Here is a 16,415-nt window from a genome sequence, read left to right as displayed (position 1 = left end):
CGCTGTACTAGAAAATGAGAAACTGAAATCTCATTTTCGAAAAAAAAAATGAGAAGGATTTTTTGTAAATAATTCTTCATAAGCATAATTCCTGGATAAATTAACTCGTATATACTAAATCTGAACAAGAGAGAATTTAAGCGAAAATATCGAAATCGACATTTTACGGATTTACGATCATTTCTCTCATAAACCAAGATTGTCGAAATGTGCAGCTCCACCAATTATTCATTCGGGGCATTATAACACTGTATTTCTGCTCCAAGTAGCAAGAAAAATATTATTAAAAAGTAGTCGAGTTGTTAAACTACAGAACCTTAGCATAGAATAGAACACCATTGTAACCAGAGGTGCAGATCTGTGTTACATATCTCACTTTCCAACCTATTTGAACAGGTGAAACAACTGCTCGGATTAAATAATAGCTGCAATACGGTAAGATGCTTTTGTGCGAGATCGTGCGTATTTGCTTGGTTTCCGCACAAAACCAATCCGCGGAAAGTCTAAAATTCCACATTCAGTATTCCCAACCTAACACACACAACAATTTCCCTCTTCTTACCGCTTAAGTGGCATATTGATTTTACTGCTTTAGGCTTTTAACATATTATTTTTAGAGACGTTCAATATAGTAATAATTATAAATTGGAAACTTACCACTGCAATTTCACCTAAATTGCACTGTTAATTATTGTTTTTAAATATTTGCAAAAATTAAGTAAACTCTACAACTCCACTAAAGTTACTGCATTCGTGATGCAAGTAACATTAAGGAAGCCGTGAAAAAATCAACAAGATTCCAGACTCATCATAGACTGGGGGGGAAAAAGACAGACGTATATCACAGCCTGCTGGAGTATAGTAAACACAGAAAACATTTTAAAGCAACAATGTTGAAGATAGATATTTTTGTTTTGCAAATTTGCCGTCATTGAACAGAAACCAAGATGGTGATTTGATTGCAACTAATTAGAAATTCCTCTTTCAGGTATGTAATAAACGATCTTCGCACAAAATAATGTACGATACACGAGCGGTATGTTTTCTTTCAATTCTCGGAAATTAAAAAAGCTCAACTACGTTTCGCTTTTTCAAACTTTTCCTCGAACATGAAAACTTCAACATACCGCTCTTGTAACGCATATTACTATTATGTTACGTCTACGAGTATGTCATAGCAGTCACACGTTCGTATTTTTTAGTGCTGTATAAGTTTAATTTCTAACAAAATTATTCGGTGGCACATTATTTGAAAGTGATGAAGAAATGAAGAATGTAGTGAAGATATAGTTAAATTGTTAAATTGACTAGCAACATACAACGAAGAAGTTCATAAACATGTGTAACGCTAAGACAAATGTCCGATAAATGTAATGGCTCCCGATATGGCAAGTGCTTAAATGTTGGTACGACTATGAAAGCATTATAACAACTTGTGTCACGAAATAACAAGTGTTTAAATAACGGCATGATGACATACAAGAACATACTTGTGTCACATTAAGACAAATGTTGGTACTATGAGAGCATTTAAGAAATTGTGTCACGATATAAGTGCTTAAATGTTTTATGATGAAAGCATACAACTCCATACAAGAATTTGTGTCACGATAGCATATGTGCTTAAATGTTGGTATGATGAAGGCATACAAGAACTTGTGTTACGATAGGATAAGTGCTTAAATGTTGGTAAGAAGAAGGCATACAAGAACTTGTCACAATAGCATATGTGTTTAAATGTTGGTAAGATGAAGGCATACAAGAACTTGTGTCACGATAGGATAAGTGCTTAAATGTTGATAAGATGAAGGCATACAAGAACTTGTTACAATAGCATATGTGCTTAAATGTTGGTATGATGAAGGCATACAAGAAACTTGTTACAATAGCATATGTGCTTAAATGTTGGTAAGATGAAGGCATACAAGAACTTGTGTTACGATAGGATAAGTGCTTAAATGTTGGTAAGATGAAGGCATACAAGAACTTGTTACAATAGCATATGTGCTTAAATGTTGGTAAGATGAAGGCATACAAGAACTTGTGTCACGATAGGATAAGTGCTTAAATGTTGATAAGATGAAGGCATACAAGAACTTGTTACAATAGCATATGTGCTTAAATGTTGGTATGATGAAGGCATACAAGAAACTTGTTACAATAGCATATGTGCTTAAATGTTGGTAAGATGAAGGCATACAAGAACTTGTGTCACGATAGGATAAGTGCTTAAATGTTGATAAGATGAAGCCATACAAGAACTTGTTACAATAGCATATGTGCTTAAATTTTGGTATGATGAAGGCATACAAGAACTTGTTACAATAGCATATGTGCTTAAATGTTGGTATAATGAAGGCATACAAGAACTTGTTACAATAGCATATGTGCTTAAATTTTGGTATGATGAAGGCATACAAGAACTTGTTACAATAGCATATGTGCTTAAATTTTGGTATGATGAAGGCATACAAGAACTTGTTACAATAGCATACGTGCTTAAATGTTGGTATGATAAAGGATACAAGAACTTGTTACAATAGCATACGTGCTTAAATGTTGATATGATAAAGGCATACAAGAACTTGTTACAATAGCATACGTGCTCAAATGTTGGTATGATGAAGGCATACAAGAACTTGTGTTACGATAGGATAAGTGCTTAAATGTTGATAAGATGAAGGCATACAAGAACTTGTGTCACGATAAGCCAAGTGCTTAAATGTTGGTAAGATGAAGGCATACAAGAACTTGTTACACTAGCATATGTGCTTAAATGTTGGTATGATAAAGGCATACAAGAACCTGTGTTACGATAGGATAAGTGCTTAAATGTTGATAAGATGAAGGCATACAAGATCTTGTGTCACGATAGGATAAGTGCTTAAATGTTGGTAAGATGAAGGCATACAAGAACTTGTTACACTAGCATATGTGCTTAAATGTTGGTATGATAAAGGCATACAAGAACCTGTGTTATGATAGGATAAGTGCTTAAATGTTGATAAGATGAAGGCATACAAGATCTTGTGTCACGATAAGCCAAGTGCTTAAATGTTGGCAAGATGAAGGCATACAAGAACTTGTTACATTAGCATATGTGCTTAAATATTGGTATGATAAAAGCATACAAAAACTTGTGTCACAATAGCATATGTGCTTAAAAGTTGGCATGATGAAGGCATTAAAGAATTTGTGTCAAGATATGACAAGTATTTAAATGTTTTACGACGAAAGCAAATAAGGACTTACGATAGGCAAAGTGCTTAAATACTGATGCGATTAAGGGGTTAGGTACAGTTGCAGTAGTTAAAATTTTGGAAATATTCAACATTTTTTTCCTCCGTTACTGTGCCTTGTACAATAATGAAAATTGGAAAATAAAAACAAAATTATTTATTAAGAAATGTAGTTGAAAGAGCATGATATTGTAAACATGAGGTTCAGCAATAAAATCAAAGAGAGAGAGAGAGAGAGCTTGAAAAAGTTAACAAGTTTATGAGTTATGAGGGAAAAGCTTCATCACTGCACAGTGAATTGCTACCATTTTAAATTTAGGAAAAAAAATATATAAATGTATTTTTAATAGTAAACATATTTTTTCCACGTAACAGGAGGACAGTATTTTACACATACCAATTTTCATTACTGTACAAAATATAGTAATGGAGGAAAAATATGTTGAATATTTCCTAAAATTTTACAGCTGTTAGCTGTACCTAACCCCTTAAAGCATACAAGAACTTTTGTCACGATATGGCAAGTGTTTAAACATGTTACGGTAAAAGCACACAAGAACTTGTGTCACGATAAGCCAAGTGCTTAAATATTGGTACGACAAAGGTAAACCAAAACTTGTGTCACGATATATGACAAGTGCCTAAATGTTGGTATGACAAAGGCAAAGAAAAACTTGTGTCAGGATATGACAACTAAAAGTTGGTATAGAAAACAGTAACTCATAGCGTGCCATATTAAACAATTACATTAAAATCTATTTTTTTTGTTCTAAATATATATATTTTTTAAACTTAAATGAGTAATAATTTATGAACGATCCTTGTATAATATACTACTGAAAGCTAACATTTAAAAACATAACTATCTCCTTGTGTCTGCAAAAATAATTAGATCTAATTAGGCTCGGCTCATAAATGAGTATGGAGCTGGAATAGCTATGACCATCTTAACCCGTGACGACGACGATGATGATGATGATGATGATGATGATGATGATGATGATTATGATGAGAATTACTCTAACATGTTAACAAATGCAATTGCATTGTTTCAAATTCTTTTCCACAGTTTACTGGAAGAGTCAGAGCAGTTTCGAATTGAGTATTCATGCAATGAAGGGGGAAATGAACTGACCACCCTACCCCATTACCTCCTGGCCTAGTTTCCTCATAAGTGGTACCTTGTTGGTATCAATTGTGAGGTTTCTCTTCGGACAGTTGACTAAACAACAACGTACTAAGAAATGTAATTCGATGAAAAAAACACACACCCCCGGCTTAAAATATACCGAAATGAAAACATCAGACGGAAAATTGAAGGGGTGAGAACGACATAGTCCAAAGTCAAACTTACTTACTTACTGGCTTTCAAGGATCCCGGAGGTTCATTGCCGCCCTCACATAAGCCCGCCATTGGTCCCTATCCTGAGCAAGATTAATCCAGTCTTTATCATTATATCCCACCTCCCTCAAATCCATTTTAATATTATCCTCCCATCCACGTCTCGGCCTTCCCAAAGGTCTTCTTCCCTCCGGTCTCTCAGCTAACACTATATGCATTTCTGGATTAGCCCATACGTGCTACATGCCCTGCCCATCTGAAACGTCTGGATTTAATGTTAATTATGTCAGGTGAAGAATACAATGCGTGCAGTTCTGTGTTGTGTAACTTTCTCCATTCTCCTGTAACTTCATTCCTCTTGGCCCCAAATATTTTCCTAAGTACCTTATTCTCAAACATCCTTAACCTATGTTCCCCTCTCAAAGTGAGAGTCCAAGTTTCACAACCATAAAGAACAACTGGTAATATAACTGTTTTATAAATTCTAACTTTCAGATTTTTTGACAACAGACTGGATGATAAAAGCTTCTCAACCGAATAATAACAGGCATTTCCCATATTTATTCTGTATTTAATTTCCTACCGAGTATCAATTATATTTGTTACTGTTGCTCCCAGGTATTTGAATTTTTCCACCTCTTCAAAGGATAAATTTCCAATTATTTCTATTTCGTACAACATTCTCGTCTCGAGACATAATCATATACTTTGTCTCTTCGGGATTTACTTCCAAACTTACGTCTTTACTTGCTTCAAGTAATATTCCCACACTATTAACAAAAATGATTTTTTGTGTCAGTTCATTTCTTACACATATGGAGAAGCTACTATTAAAATATTATAAAAAATTACACAATAAATGACGTAAGTATACGCCGAAGAAATTATGATATACCACATCTAATAGCATTGGACTCTAAGTCTAAACCTTTAATACACTCTCTTGTAAAATTTTGTTTGTGTGTCTTAGGACTATATCTTTTTCACCCCTTCAATTGTCTACTTACAAGGAAGGCTCACTAAGTGATAATGGATTTTCACAACGATTTTTCCCCCTTACATTCCATTTGAAATAAGAAATGTCCCTATAAATTTCTACCTCCGGAGAAAACCTAGCCTTCGAAATAGGATTTTTCAAAATAATCGCTTGACACTCATGTAAGTCTCATATCTCCATTGTTATGTATGTATGTATGTATTTATTCACACTGCAATGGGTATATACCCGGTGGCAGTGGTAACTAATTACACTCAATAATGACAATAATAAACTTATTAATTAAAAATACAATTAATGATAATACTAATAATTAATACTAATAATAATAATAATAATAACAATAATAATAACAACAACAGGGAATATACTAAATTAAATGAAACGATCACTTAAATAACATTTGAAATATTCTAATTTGTATCTTAAAACTAAGATCGAACTAAAACCCACGAGTATATGTTCATATCTGCACAAGTACCTTTCAACATTACACTCATTTCGCTGTCAACTCACTCACTGCACTGGAACTACGACACATTTCACTGATTCTATCCTGATTTCACTAACACTTCAAAAACATTTCACTGTTCAAATACTTTGCACTGCCACTATAACCTATACAGCTTCACTGACAGGAACACGTTTCACTTACACAGCACACTTCACTGACACGACATACTTCTTCACTGATACAACACACTTCACTGACACAACATAATTCTTCACTGATACAACACTTCAATAACAACATATCATTTACACCCTTTAAGTACTGTGTATAATTACCGTCTATTAGTAAGGTCCTTAAGCCTATTTTTAAATACATGTTTGGTTGTTGGTAAAGCCTTTAGTAAGTCTGCACACATGTATTTATTCGTGAAGAAGAAAATGTTTAAGGCCCCAAATATTTATGCATTGCCCTCAAAATCAGGGAAGCTTATGAAAACTTACCTCTTCAACTGATTTCAAGAAGTATAGTAATTTCCATCTGTCAGTGATCATAGCATTCTTTTGGTAGACTCTTGGACCAGTAACCGAGGTAGACAGGCCATAGAAATAATAGAATAACTCCAGAAGATAAAACGGTGATAAAAAGTGCTAACAATTCCAAAGCACACAGCTCCGATTGTTCAGCCTCTTGACGTTTATGAGTTTAGGCCTTGGAAAAATTTCATTCGGAAGTTCTCTGATAGTGTTTTGTTACTTGGCACGAATATTACATTACATCAGAGAGATAATGTGATAAAATTGCAGTTCTTAACGCATAATGAGCTTTCATCTCCTAGATAGTATGTAAATATGAATAATTTCGAGGGAAAAATTGTTCCGGTGCCAGGCATCGAACCCGGGACCTTTGGTTTAACGTACCAACGCTCTACCAACTGAGCCTGGCACCGGAACAATTTTTCCCTCGAAATTATTCAAATCAACTTTACAGGGAATTATACCTGAAAGCTTGATTTGCATAATACACGTCACTGTTCGTTAACAGAAAACCACAATTCAAGTCATACAGAGTTAGTGTGCACTCAATGTTGGTTGCTTGACGGTTGTCAGCCGACTTTGAGATCTGTGGATATAGAGGGAAAAATTGGATCGGTGTCTGGTAGAGTTCCCGGGCAGCTCAGTTGGTAGAGTATTGGTACGTTAAACCAAAGATCCCGGATTCGATGCCTGGCACCGGAACAATTTTTCCCTCGAAATTATTCAAATCAACTTTACAGGGAATTATACCTGAAAGCTTGATCTGCATAATACACGTCACTGTTCGTTAACAGAAAACCACAATTCAAGTCATACAGAGTTAGTGTGCACTCAATGTTGGTTGCTTGACGGTTGTCAGCCCACTTTGAGATCTGTGGATATAGAGGGAAAAATTGGATCGGTGTCTGGTAGAGTTCCCGGGCAGCTCAGTTGGTAGAGCACTGGTACGTTAAACCAAAGGTCCCGGGTTCGATGCCTGGCACCGGAACAATTTTTCCCTCGAAATTATTCAAATCAACTTTACAGGGAGTTATACCTGAAAGCTTGATTTGCAGTATGTAAATATGTTTAAATATGGCTGGCATAAAATCGGGTACCTTGACAACAAACTTGATAAATTCGTCACTCCTGTAGAATTCTGTTTTCACGTGGGTGTACAGAACTGCTCTAAAGTTTACTGTGAGAAACTTATTTTTCTGAAATGTTCGTTGTGTAAATTTTCACTGATTTTTACAACAATTCACGCTACTGTGATCACTACAGTGAATAATTTCAGGTACGGTTACATTTCCTTATCATTTCTTCATAGACTATTCTATAGTCAATTCATGAATATTATGTATCTGGTATGTCATTTCCATAACATATATTATTATTTAAGATTCTGACAATACGGTATGCAGCTAGATGAAATTTATTGCCTGATTTGTCTAGCACAGCGTTTCTCAAACTTTTCTGAAGTGGGGACCACTTTTTCAAGTCAGAACAGCTCCGCGGACCACCTTACTCTTGTTCCCTTCGAAAGCTAATTTATCATTTATTTTGCATATTTTAATACCAGTATACTTATATTTTAATGTAGAAATAATTAATTAAAATTAATTTAATTTAATTAATTTTATATTAATATTAAGTAACTAGCCATACCCGTGCACTCCGCTGCACCCGTTACAAATAAATGTAAAGTAATTACATAATTAAAATAGGACATTTGATCCAGGGAACATTCGTGTTTGATAGAAGGATAAATCGTTTAATATGTTACTTAATTTAAATTGCATCCAAATAATTAAAATGCGATCATTTTGGTCCAGAGACACTCATTTGTGCAATGACAATTCCTTTAACATGTTTCTTAATTTTTATTACATGCAACCATAGTTTAATGAAGATTGACATCATTTAGATTTAATTTGTATATTTTATTTTACTTGTTATAGGTTTCCATTGAATTATGGTAATAACTTAATTTTAACCCTTGTTTTCTACGTATTCAGTAAATGGCGCTTGGCCCACTATGGTTCTGAACCCTTTAAATAACTTAAATTATATTATATTATATTATATTATATTATATTATATTATATTATATTATATTATATTATATTATATTATATTATATTATATTATATTATATTATATTATATTATATCAGAAGTTACTATAATAACATTATAGCATTATGTCCATCTAGAGAAACTACACTTTCCAATGGTGAAATCGGTTAATTTAGCTTCCGATATTACTTCATACAAACACAGAAACATTCTCTGTAGACTATCTTTCATAGCTTTCGATTGTTGCTGTCCAAGGCCCCTTATAGACAAAGTCATTTGTTTTTTAATTCATTACACGGCCTTAGATGGCAGTTATTTTAATTTTAAAACTCATTTATCTCATTAAATATCAGTCCTATCAAAATTTTTCAAGGAATAAAACTTATCGCAAATTATTTTTTAAAAAACTTTTGTTATGTAACATTTTTCACAAAAATCAATAATAAGCGAGATATTTCGATTTATTTAATTCTGGACCCCTTATAACCCCCCTTTTAAATAATGTATTTTGAATGCCATATAGCCTAAAATCTAAGTTACAACGAACTTTATTTATATTCCAATTTTCATCGAAATCCATTCAGCCATTATCGCATGAAAAGGTAACAAACATACAGACAGACAGATAGACAGACATACAAACAAAAATTTCGAAAAAGCGATTTTCGGTTTCATGGTGGTTAATTATATATGTTAAGACCAATTATTTTTGGAAAATCGAAAATTACCAGAAAAATTTCGGCTACAAATTTATTATTAGTATAGATTAAGTTAATGTTAATAGAAGAAAATTTCTTATATCGTCATCTGGAAAAAACAGAAATAAAAAAATAATTAATGCAGAGACATGCCCGATTTTCAACATACCTAGATGTTGATACAGCATCGTAAAATAGCCCAAATAAAAAAAATTCAACATGTAAAGATGCAATTTTGCATGTTCTTTTACTGGTGTACGACGTACAGTACGTGACCATTTCAATGTGCAGACTGGGTGTCAGCAAAACTATTAAGAAATCATAAATACATGAAAAGGTTCCATACTTTGACCCCGTTATGAATTCGGATGGTCCCTAGCTGGGTTACAGGCACGGCGCCAGATGTGCAGGGAAAAGATGGCGAGAAACACCACGTTCATAGTGCTTTAAATCCTTCTTTTGTTGCTGAGAGTAGAGTGGGAAGTCGATAGACGGGTAGGGTAAATAAATTTCATAAAATGTCAGTACTGATCTGTTTTTTTTAAGGACCACAAGGGCAGACCTCGAGGACCACAGGTGGTCCGCGGACCATAGTTTGAGAAGCACTGTTTGCATTAGCTGTTATAGCTCTGGATTGAAGATTTTGAAAAAAAAAATCATATCTCGAAAACTAGACTTTCTTGGGATGTAGAAATTTATAGGGAGGTTTCTTATTTCAAATGGAACGTATGGGGAAAAGCCGTTGTGAAATCAATTATCAGTTTATTGGTGAGCTTTCCTTGTTAGTCCAAACAAAGGTTTGGAACTATTCGTGGTCAATTCTGTAATAAAGTGAAGAATAATATTTCCAATAACTAATTTTATTATAACATTATCAATCAGACGATATGGTTGACGCAACAGTTCTGTCACTGACATCACTGACAGTGAGTGATGCTGTACACCAGATGGCGAGGCTGCGATGATGAGAGAGCGAAGTGCGTCGCATAGTGGACCCACGCGTAAGTTTCTATGGCAACTCACAAAATAACACGAAGTAAATACATGTACCACTAACAATAAAGATACGGCAATTAAGAGCTTTACAACAAGAGCAAATTTTCTCATTTTGACGACTGAGTTATTTCACTTTCTCGCCGAAGAACTCAATTGTGCCAGGCATTTCTATTAAGCACATACTGGAACGGGAAAGGGAATTGGCTGTGCCCTTCACGACATGTCAATAAACATACTTCAGGGAAACAGGAAACATGTCACCCCAGAGCTATTATTGTTTGGGCAGCACATTCGTACTACCGGACCCGTGACATTTCCTAGAAAGTGAAAGTATGAAGAAACGCGCTGCACCGTTAGATTATGTAACGATCCGTTATATCGGCAGAGATCTTCTTTTGTTTATTTTCTTTCTTTATGCCTCTTCACGTTAAAGAATATTTTAAACTTACTGTTTCCTGAGATATACAGTATGCAATGACCCCAACGTGTGAATGGCTACACAATAAGACTGACGACTAATTTGCAGTTTACCGTGTGTTAAGAAAGATTCTAAATAAATTTACAGTGACGGAATCCACACATTATGTACATTTTCTAAACATGTCGAAAAGAAAAACTGGCCGAACGGGATAGTCGCGCAAAGAACGTCCGGGTTCGATTCTATGAAAAAAAAAATCCATTTTGAATCTTGCGTACACTACTTTTAACACTTGAATATAAGTAATTGATTAACTACCGGACTTATTCGTGTTAATTATGTAAGTCTGTGCTGCTTACAGCTGTTTCGGTGCTTCATCACACCATCCTCAGAGCCTACTAGATCTCGGCGTCATCTCGAACTTCTCTGCCTGTTGTGTGGGTGCGTTTGATTGTTGAAACGTGTTGAAAAGTGGAGTCAAATAGTGTGTGTGTACTGAAATTGATCTGTGTATTGAGAATTTGATCGAGGTGTGTTTTAATGTGTTTGTATATTTCGTATTGTTCTAGTGTGTTGAGTTTTCAGTACATACACACTATTTGACTCCACTTTTCAACACTTTTCGACAATCAAACGCACCCACACAACAGGCAGAGAAGTTCGAGATGACGCCGAGATCTAGTAGGCTCTGAGGATGGTATGATGAAGCACCGAAACAGCTGTAAGCCGCACAGACTCACATAATTAACACGAGTAAGTCCGCTAGTTAATCAATTACTTATAAAAAATATGGTTTATTTAATGACGCTAGCAACTGCCGAGGTTATATCAGCGTCGCCGGTGTGCCGGAATTTTGTCCCTCAGGAGTTCTTTTACATCCCACTTAATCTAGTGACATGAGCCTGTCGCATTAAAGCACATTTAAATGCCATCAACGTGGGCTGGTATCGAACTCGCAACCTCGGGCACAGAACGCCAGCGCTATACCAACTGCGCCACTCAGGGCGACTCGATTCTATGAATAAAACGCAACGCCCGAAATAATGTTTTACATTACAGACTAAAGATGACATTTTTAAACTGATTTAAGTATAATCAGTGACATCTATCTATACATACCTTTCCACACCTGGCGCATGCACAGGATTTGAAATTGAGGAGGGGATCGGATTCTTTGTTCCCTAGTAAAACATCGTAATTAAATCTCATGACGTCTTTTATTTTTCAGTTTATGTATTATTTGATGTAAATAATTACTATCTTAGATACTTTTTTTAAATTCTGTTAACTTATTTATTGCAACTTTTACAGGATATGAAGAATTTAAGATCCCAAATAATACACCCTGTTCATTTAACGGAAATTTGTGATTGTGTATATCTACAACTACAGGTACCGTATTTTAATAAAAAATATATCTTAAATCGCGAACTTCAGATTAATTGATCCCTAAATTGCTTTATTTCACACTACTGGTAGAATAAATAGGCCTATGTGGTGACATGAAGATGATACATATTTTGTACAGTACCAATTCGTAATAATTTAGTTCTTTACCATGTAACCAATTACATTTCGGTTTATATTTTTCTTTTCTTGTATTATAATTAAAAAAAATATATATGGAAAAATGAATTTACTATACACCCATATAATATCAAGCCAATCTTTATCACTTTTGTCCACAATATACAGACATTTTAAATGACCTAAGTTATACAAGTGGATGTAATTAATTTTGCTCGATTTCACAAACAGTATCTGTTTGTATATTGCGTATGAATAAAATACTTTTGCTATTTATAAAAATCAGTGATTGAAATACGTAGATGGATGCACAAAAGGCAGTGCTTTCTTTTTTTTTTTTTGGCAAAACGCGTCAGAATAGCGTTCCGGTACCTTTTTGTTGCATTTTTCATAACAGATCCGAAAAATGTGTGAATAACTATTTTTAACACCATTTTTCTTTGAATTACGCTTAAAACTTGAAACAACTCTTAGTTGGATGAAAAGGTTAAAAACGACAAAATTCCCGTGCACCGGACAGTAAAGGCTGGTTCACAATAAACCTGGAACGGAAACGAGAACGAGAACGGGAAAATTGTTAAAATAAATGTATTTAAATGTGAGCGTTCACAATAGTTAATTGTGAATGCTCACATTTAAATACATTTATTTTAATATTTTCATTCTCGTTCTCGTTTTCGTTCCAAGTTTATTGTAAACCAGCCTTAATCATCTCCCCGTCCTCTATAAAATATTCTATACAGAGTTCCACCACCTTTTCTCCCGAAGAAAAGCACTGACAAAAGGTAGGGCTATTAGTAGTTTATAATAATATTCAAAGTGCATTACTTATGAAGTAACAAAGTAGCAAAACGTTCAAGGAGAAATTTTAAAATAATAATATAGGTATATATAAACATTCATCCTTGCATACGAAGATTGCATTTTAAGGCGCTTCTACACGGTTCAACTTTTCTTTCAACTTTACGCATTCAAGCAATGCATGTAAGATTGATATTATATATACGTAGTGAAGATGACGTTCAAAACGGCACACCATGTAGAAGAAATCAGACTCCTTGGATTTTAAATTATTTGTGGCAAGAAATTAATACCGGTATGGATTCTATGAGTAGACTATATTTGCCACGTCTGCAGAAAAAATAATTTTCTTATAGAAAATTAAAATTATTTATCTTTGGCTCTTTATTTCCGTAATGTCTAGGGAGGGATATGTGAACTGTACAAAATAATTTTACGTAGATACATTTAATCCCTACAAAATTATCTGCTGAAGTATTCCACTGAAGACATACTAATTCTATAGACATTCATTTCTTTCGTTCAATCGTGTTTAAAATACTAGGGTCTGTAACATTTCATTTGTCACTCCATCTATGTTAGAAAAAAAATCGTTAGGGCCGGTTTTGAATAAATCGCCTTTGATATGTCAGATAAATAAACTTATAGAAGCTGAATAAAATGAAATCATTTGAAGTAAAAGAGAGGGGATGAACGAAATGATAATCTAAATATCGAAAGACCTCTTTCCGTCGTATTTAGGCCTACATAAACGTTTAAAGTTTTAGCATGATATTATTTTCTAAATATTTTCTCAAACATAATTCATAATATGTAGTGTGTACTTTATTGTTAATATTCACACATTCACTCACAATTTAAGTTGTTGAAACTACTGTGAAACAAGCAAGCATTGTGTTTGTCAACTTGTTTGTTTTTACGTATCAGTTTTAGTCACAGTAAAAATAACCTGAAATACAAAATAAGTTTTAGCTAAATGTAAACAAGAAAATGGAAAACAAATCTTCCAATTTAACTTAGTCAATGTAACTATAGGTACTATTGTATAATATAAATGCCATATGTTACTTCACACTTATAATAAAAACCTGCCATAAATGTCTCGCGAAAATACCGAACACTTTTACTTTCGACGTGTTTTGTAAGGAAATTAAATTTTAAAGTTACTGAAACATGTATTAAGAGTTAACAAAAGAACACTATTGCCTTTAAACAACGTTCATTCATGTGAATTTATTTACGTCACTTGACAGTACTTCGCAATTATCTTTTTTTATGTTCATTTCCCCTCCCCCCTCAGTTTCATTTATTGTATTCCATACATCTTACTTCAGCACTGAAGCTTTAAGATTTTGAAAAACTCAAAAGTTACACAATTTTTTGGCGAGATGAGGTGATGTCTAACAATACCCTTCATACACAGTTCATCCATGTTTGCTGATTTCGAACTGAGACATTTGCAAACATATATACAATCCAAAGGAATAATTTCAACATATATTTATGAAGTAAGCATTAGCAAAATTACTGATTTTATATTATGAAATAAAGTTTTAATAAAATACGTGACTTTTGCGCGTCCCGGCAAAAATTACGGGGACACCGGACACTTAGACCGTATTTTACGGGACTTATGGTAAGCTTACTTAATGTCTAATTAGCAAAGCATTACAATTATTGTCACCATTAGGTCTAATACCTTATGTAAATGTAAATTGTACCCTTGCTGGTAAGTTATACAAAATTAATCCTTATAATCGTCATCATCCCTTAAGAATTTGGGCATTAACTCTCGATCCATTCTCAGAATTTCGCAAGACCATAGCTTAAGATAACATTTGACACCTACAAAGGGCATGCCATATACCTACACATTCCCTTCGAGAGAATGATGTATTTCCAATTTACTTCAAGAAATCGATGCATTTGTAGCCGAACACATACAATGTAAACCACAATAGCGGGTATATTGTACAAGGTGCAAATAATATTAAATAGACCTATATAGGCTGTTAATTTTATGCAAGACATAAAGGGAAAAGTTACGTACCGTACGAAGGAAACTCCTAATGTCAAGCAATAGAAAATGAATAAGAACTGAAATAATGTGGACATTTGAATCTTTTAACATTCTGTATAAGAGTTTCACTGATGAATATTACATGATTTATTCTTTCAAGAGAAAGGCATTACGAAATATGGAGAAAAAAAAAAAAGCCTTATGCACCCGTGGATATAACTACACATTTTTGTTATACATACCAAGATATTCATGACAACATCTATTTCAAGACGAAATCCAAAATAATTCAAACGCTGTGACAATCATTTAGCACTGTCAGATTTCCTGGATGAACCATTACTGTATTAGCTGTATACCAGTTATTACGCGAAGCAAAGAGTTCAAAAACCCCGCGTTCGAGTGCCACTGAATCACACAATTCTGAAGATATCGACCCATCTACCATCTTCCGAAAAATTATACTCGTATAATAGTCTCCGGTAAATGTCGAGATTGTTATAATTCCTCTGTATTTATTTGTTGTTGTTTGTAAATGAGAAGAAAAGAACAAGAAGGAATGAATGTTTTAATTACACATGACTATCACAAGCACAGACATTTCGAAAGTTTTGTGAATTAAGATTATTTATTTATAAAGTAATGGCATGAATAGAATACAACTTACCACACATGTTGATGTTAAGCCACGTCTCCTTCTAGAACACTCAGTGAAAGCAAGATTTGGACCGAATGAGCTCTTTAGTGGCACGCCTATGTGTTTTTAGCCACATTGACAGCACAGGGAGTAGGCAAAACCTTGTGTCGTCTGCTGTTACAGTTCAAACTCAGATAATGGTGATAAGTGATGAAAATTATTCGCTTACAAATGTAATTAAACAATGCATTCTGTTTACTCTGTAAATTATCATATGATGAAACATCGACTATGCAGGAAATCCGCTGCTTTATCGATAATAAAAGCCGATCAAAGTGCCAGCATTTTACTGATGGGCTACACTTATAGCACTACAGTGACTCCTAGTTAACACCATCCGATAATGGCACTTCCATTCATTAGTTACGCTTTTGCTTATATTATATGTTTTTGGGTCCATCGACCAATATTTAGCTCGTAGGCACGATGAATGACAAGGACTGTATTATTTGGTACGTCTCACATAAGTAATATTTCATATTTTACGTTGGTATTAGTAAATCTGCCTTCTATACGAGACGTTGACATTGCACGGAAAAATTAACATATTTGTGATAGTATTAAATCGACGACATTAAATGAATGTTACAAAAGATTTTCAAATAATTTCTGAAAAGTTGTATTTCTGGCAATAAG

General features: G+C 34.0%; 1 protein-coding gene across 4 annotated transcripts in view; it reads right to left on the bottom strand.

Annotated features, from left to right (window-relative positions):
* Positions 1-16,146, bottom strand: part of LOC138693499 (glutamine--fructose-6-phosphate aminotransferase [isomerizing] 2-like) — a 149,122-nt gene extending 132,976 nt beyond the window's left edge. For all 4 annotated transcript variants that reach the window (XM_069817509.1, XM_069817511.1, XM_069817510.1 and 1 more), the window contains exon 1: positions 15,750-16,146. In XM_069817509.1, coding sequence (XP_069673610.1) covers positions 15,750-15,756 — 7 coding nt within the window. In that variant the 5' untranslated portion in view covers positions 15,757-16,146. The remainder of the gene's footprint in view (positions 1-15,749) is intronic.
* Between the last annotated feature and the right edge of the window lie 269 nt (positions 16,147-16,415).

Source organism: Periplaneta americana, chromosome 17, assembly GCF_040183065.1.
Source record: "Periplaneta americana isolate PAMFEO1 chromosome 17, P.americana_PAMFEO1_priV1, whole genome shotgun sequence".
Taxonomy (NCBI): Eukaryota; Metazoa; Arthropoda; class Insecta; order Blattodea; family Blattidae; genus Periplaneta; species Periplaneta americana.
Note: the sequence above shows the minus strand (reverse complement) of the source record. Positions and strands in the feature narration are given on the sequence as shown.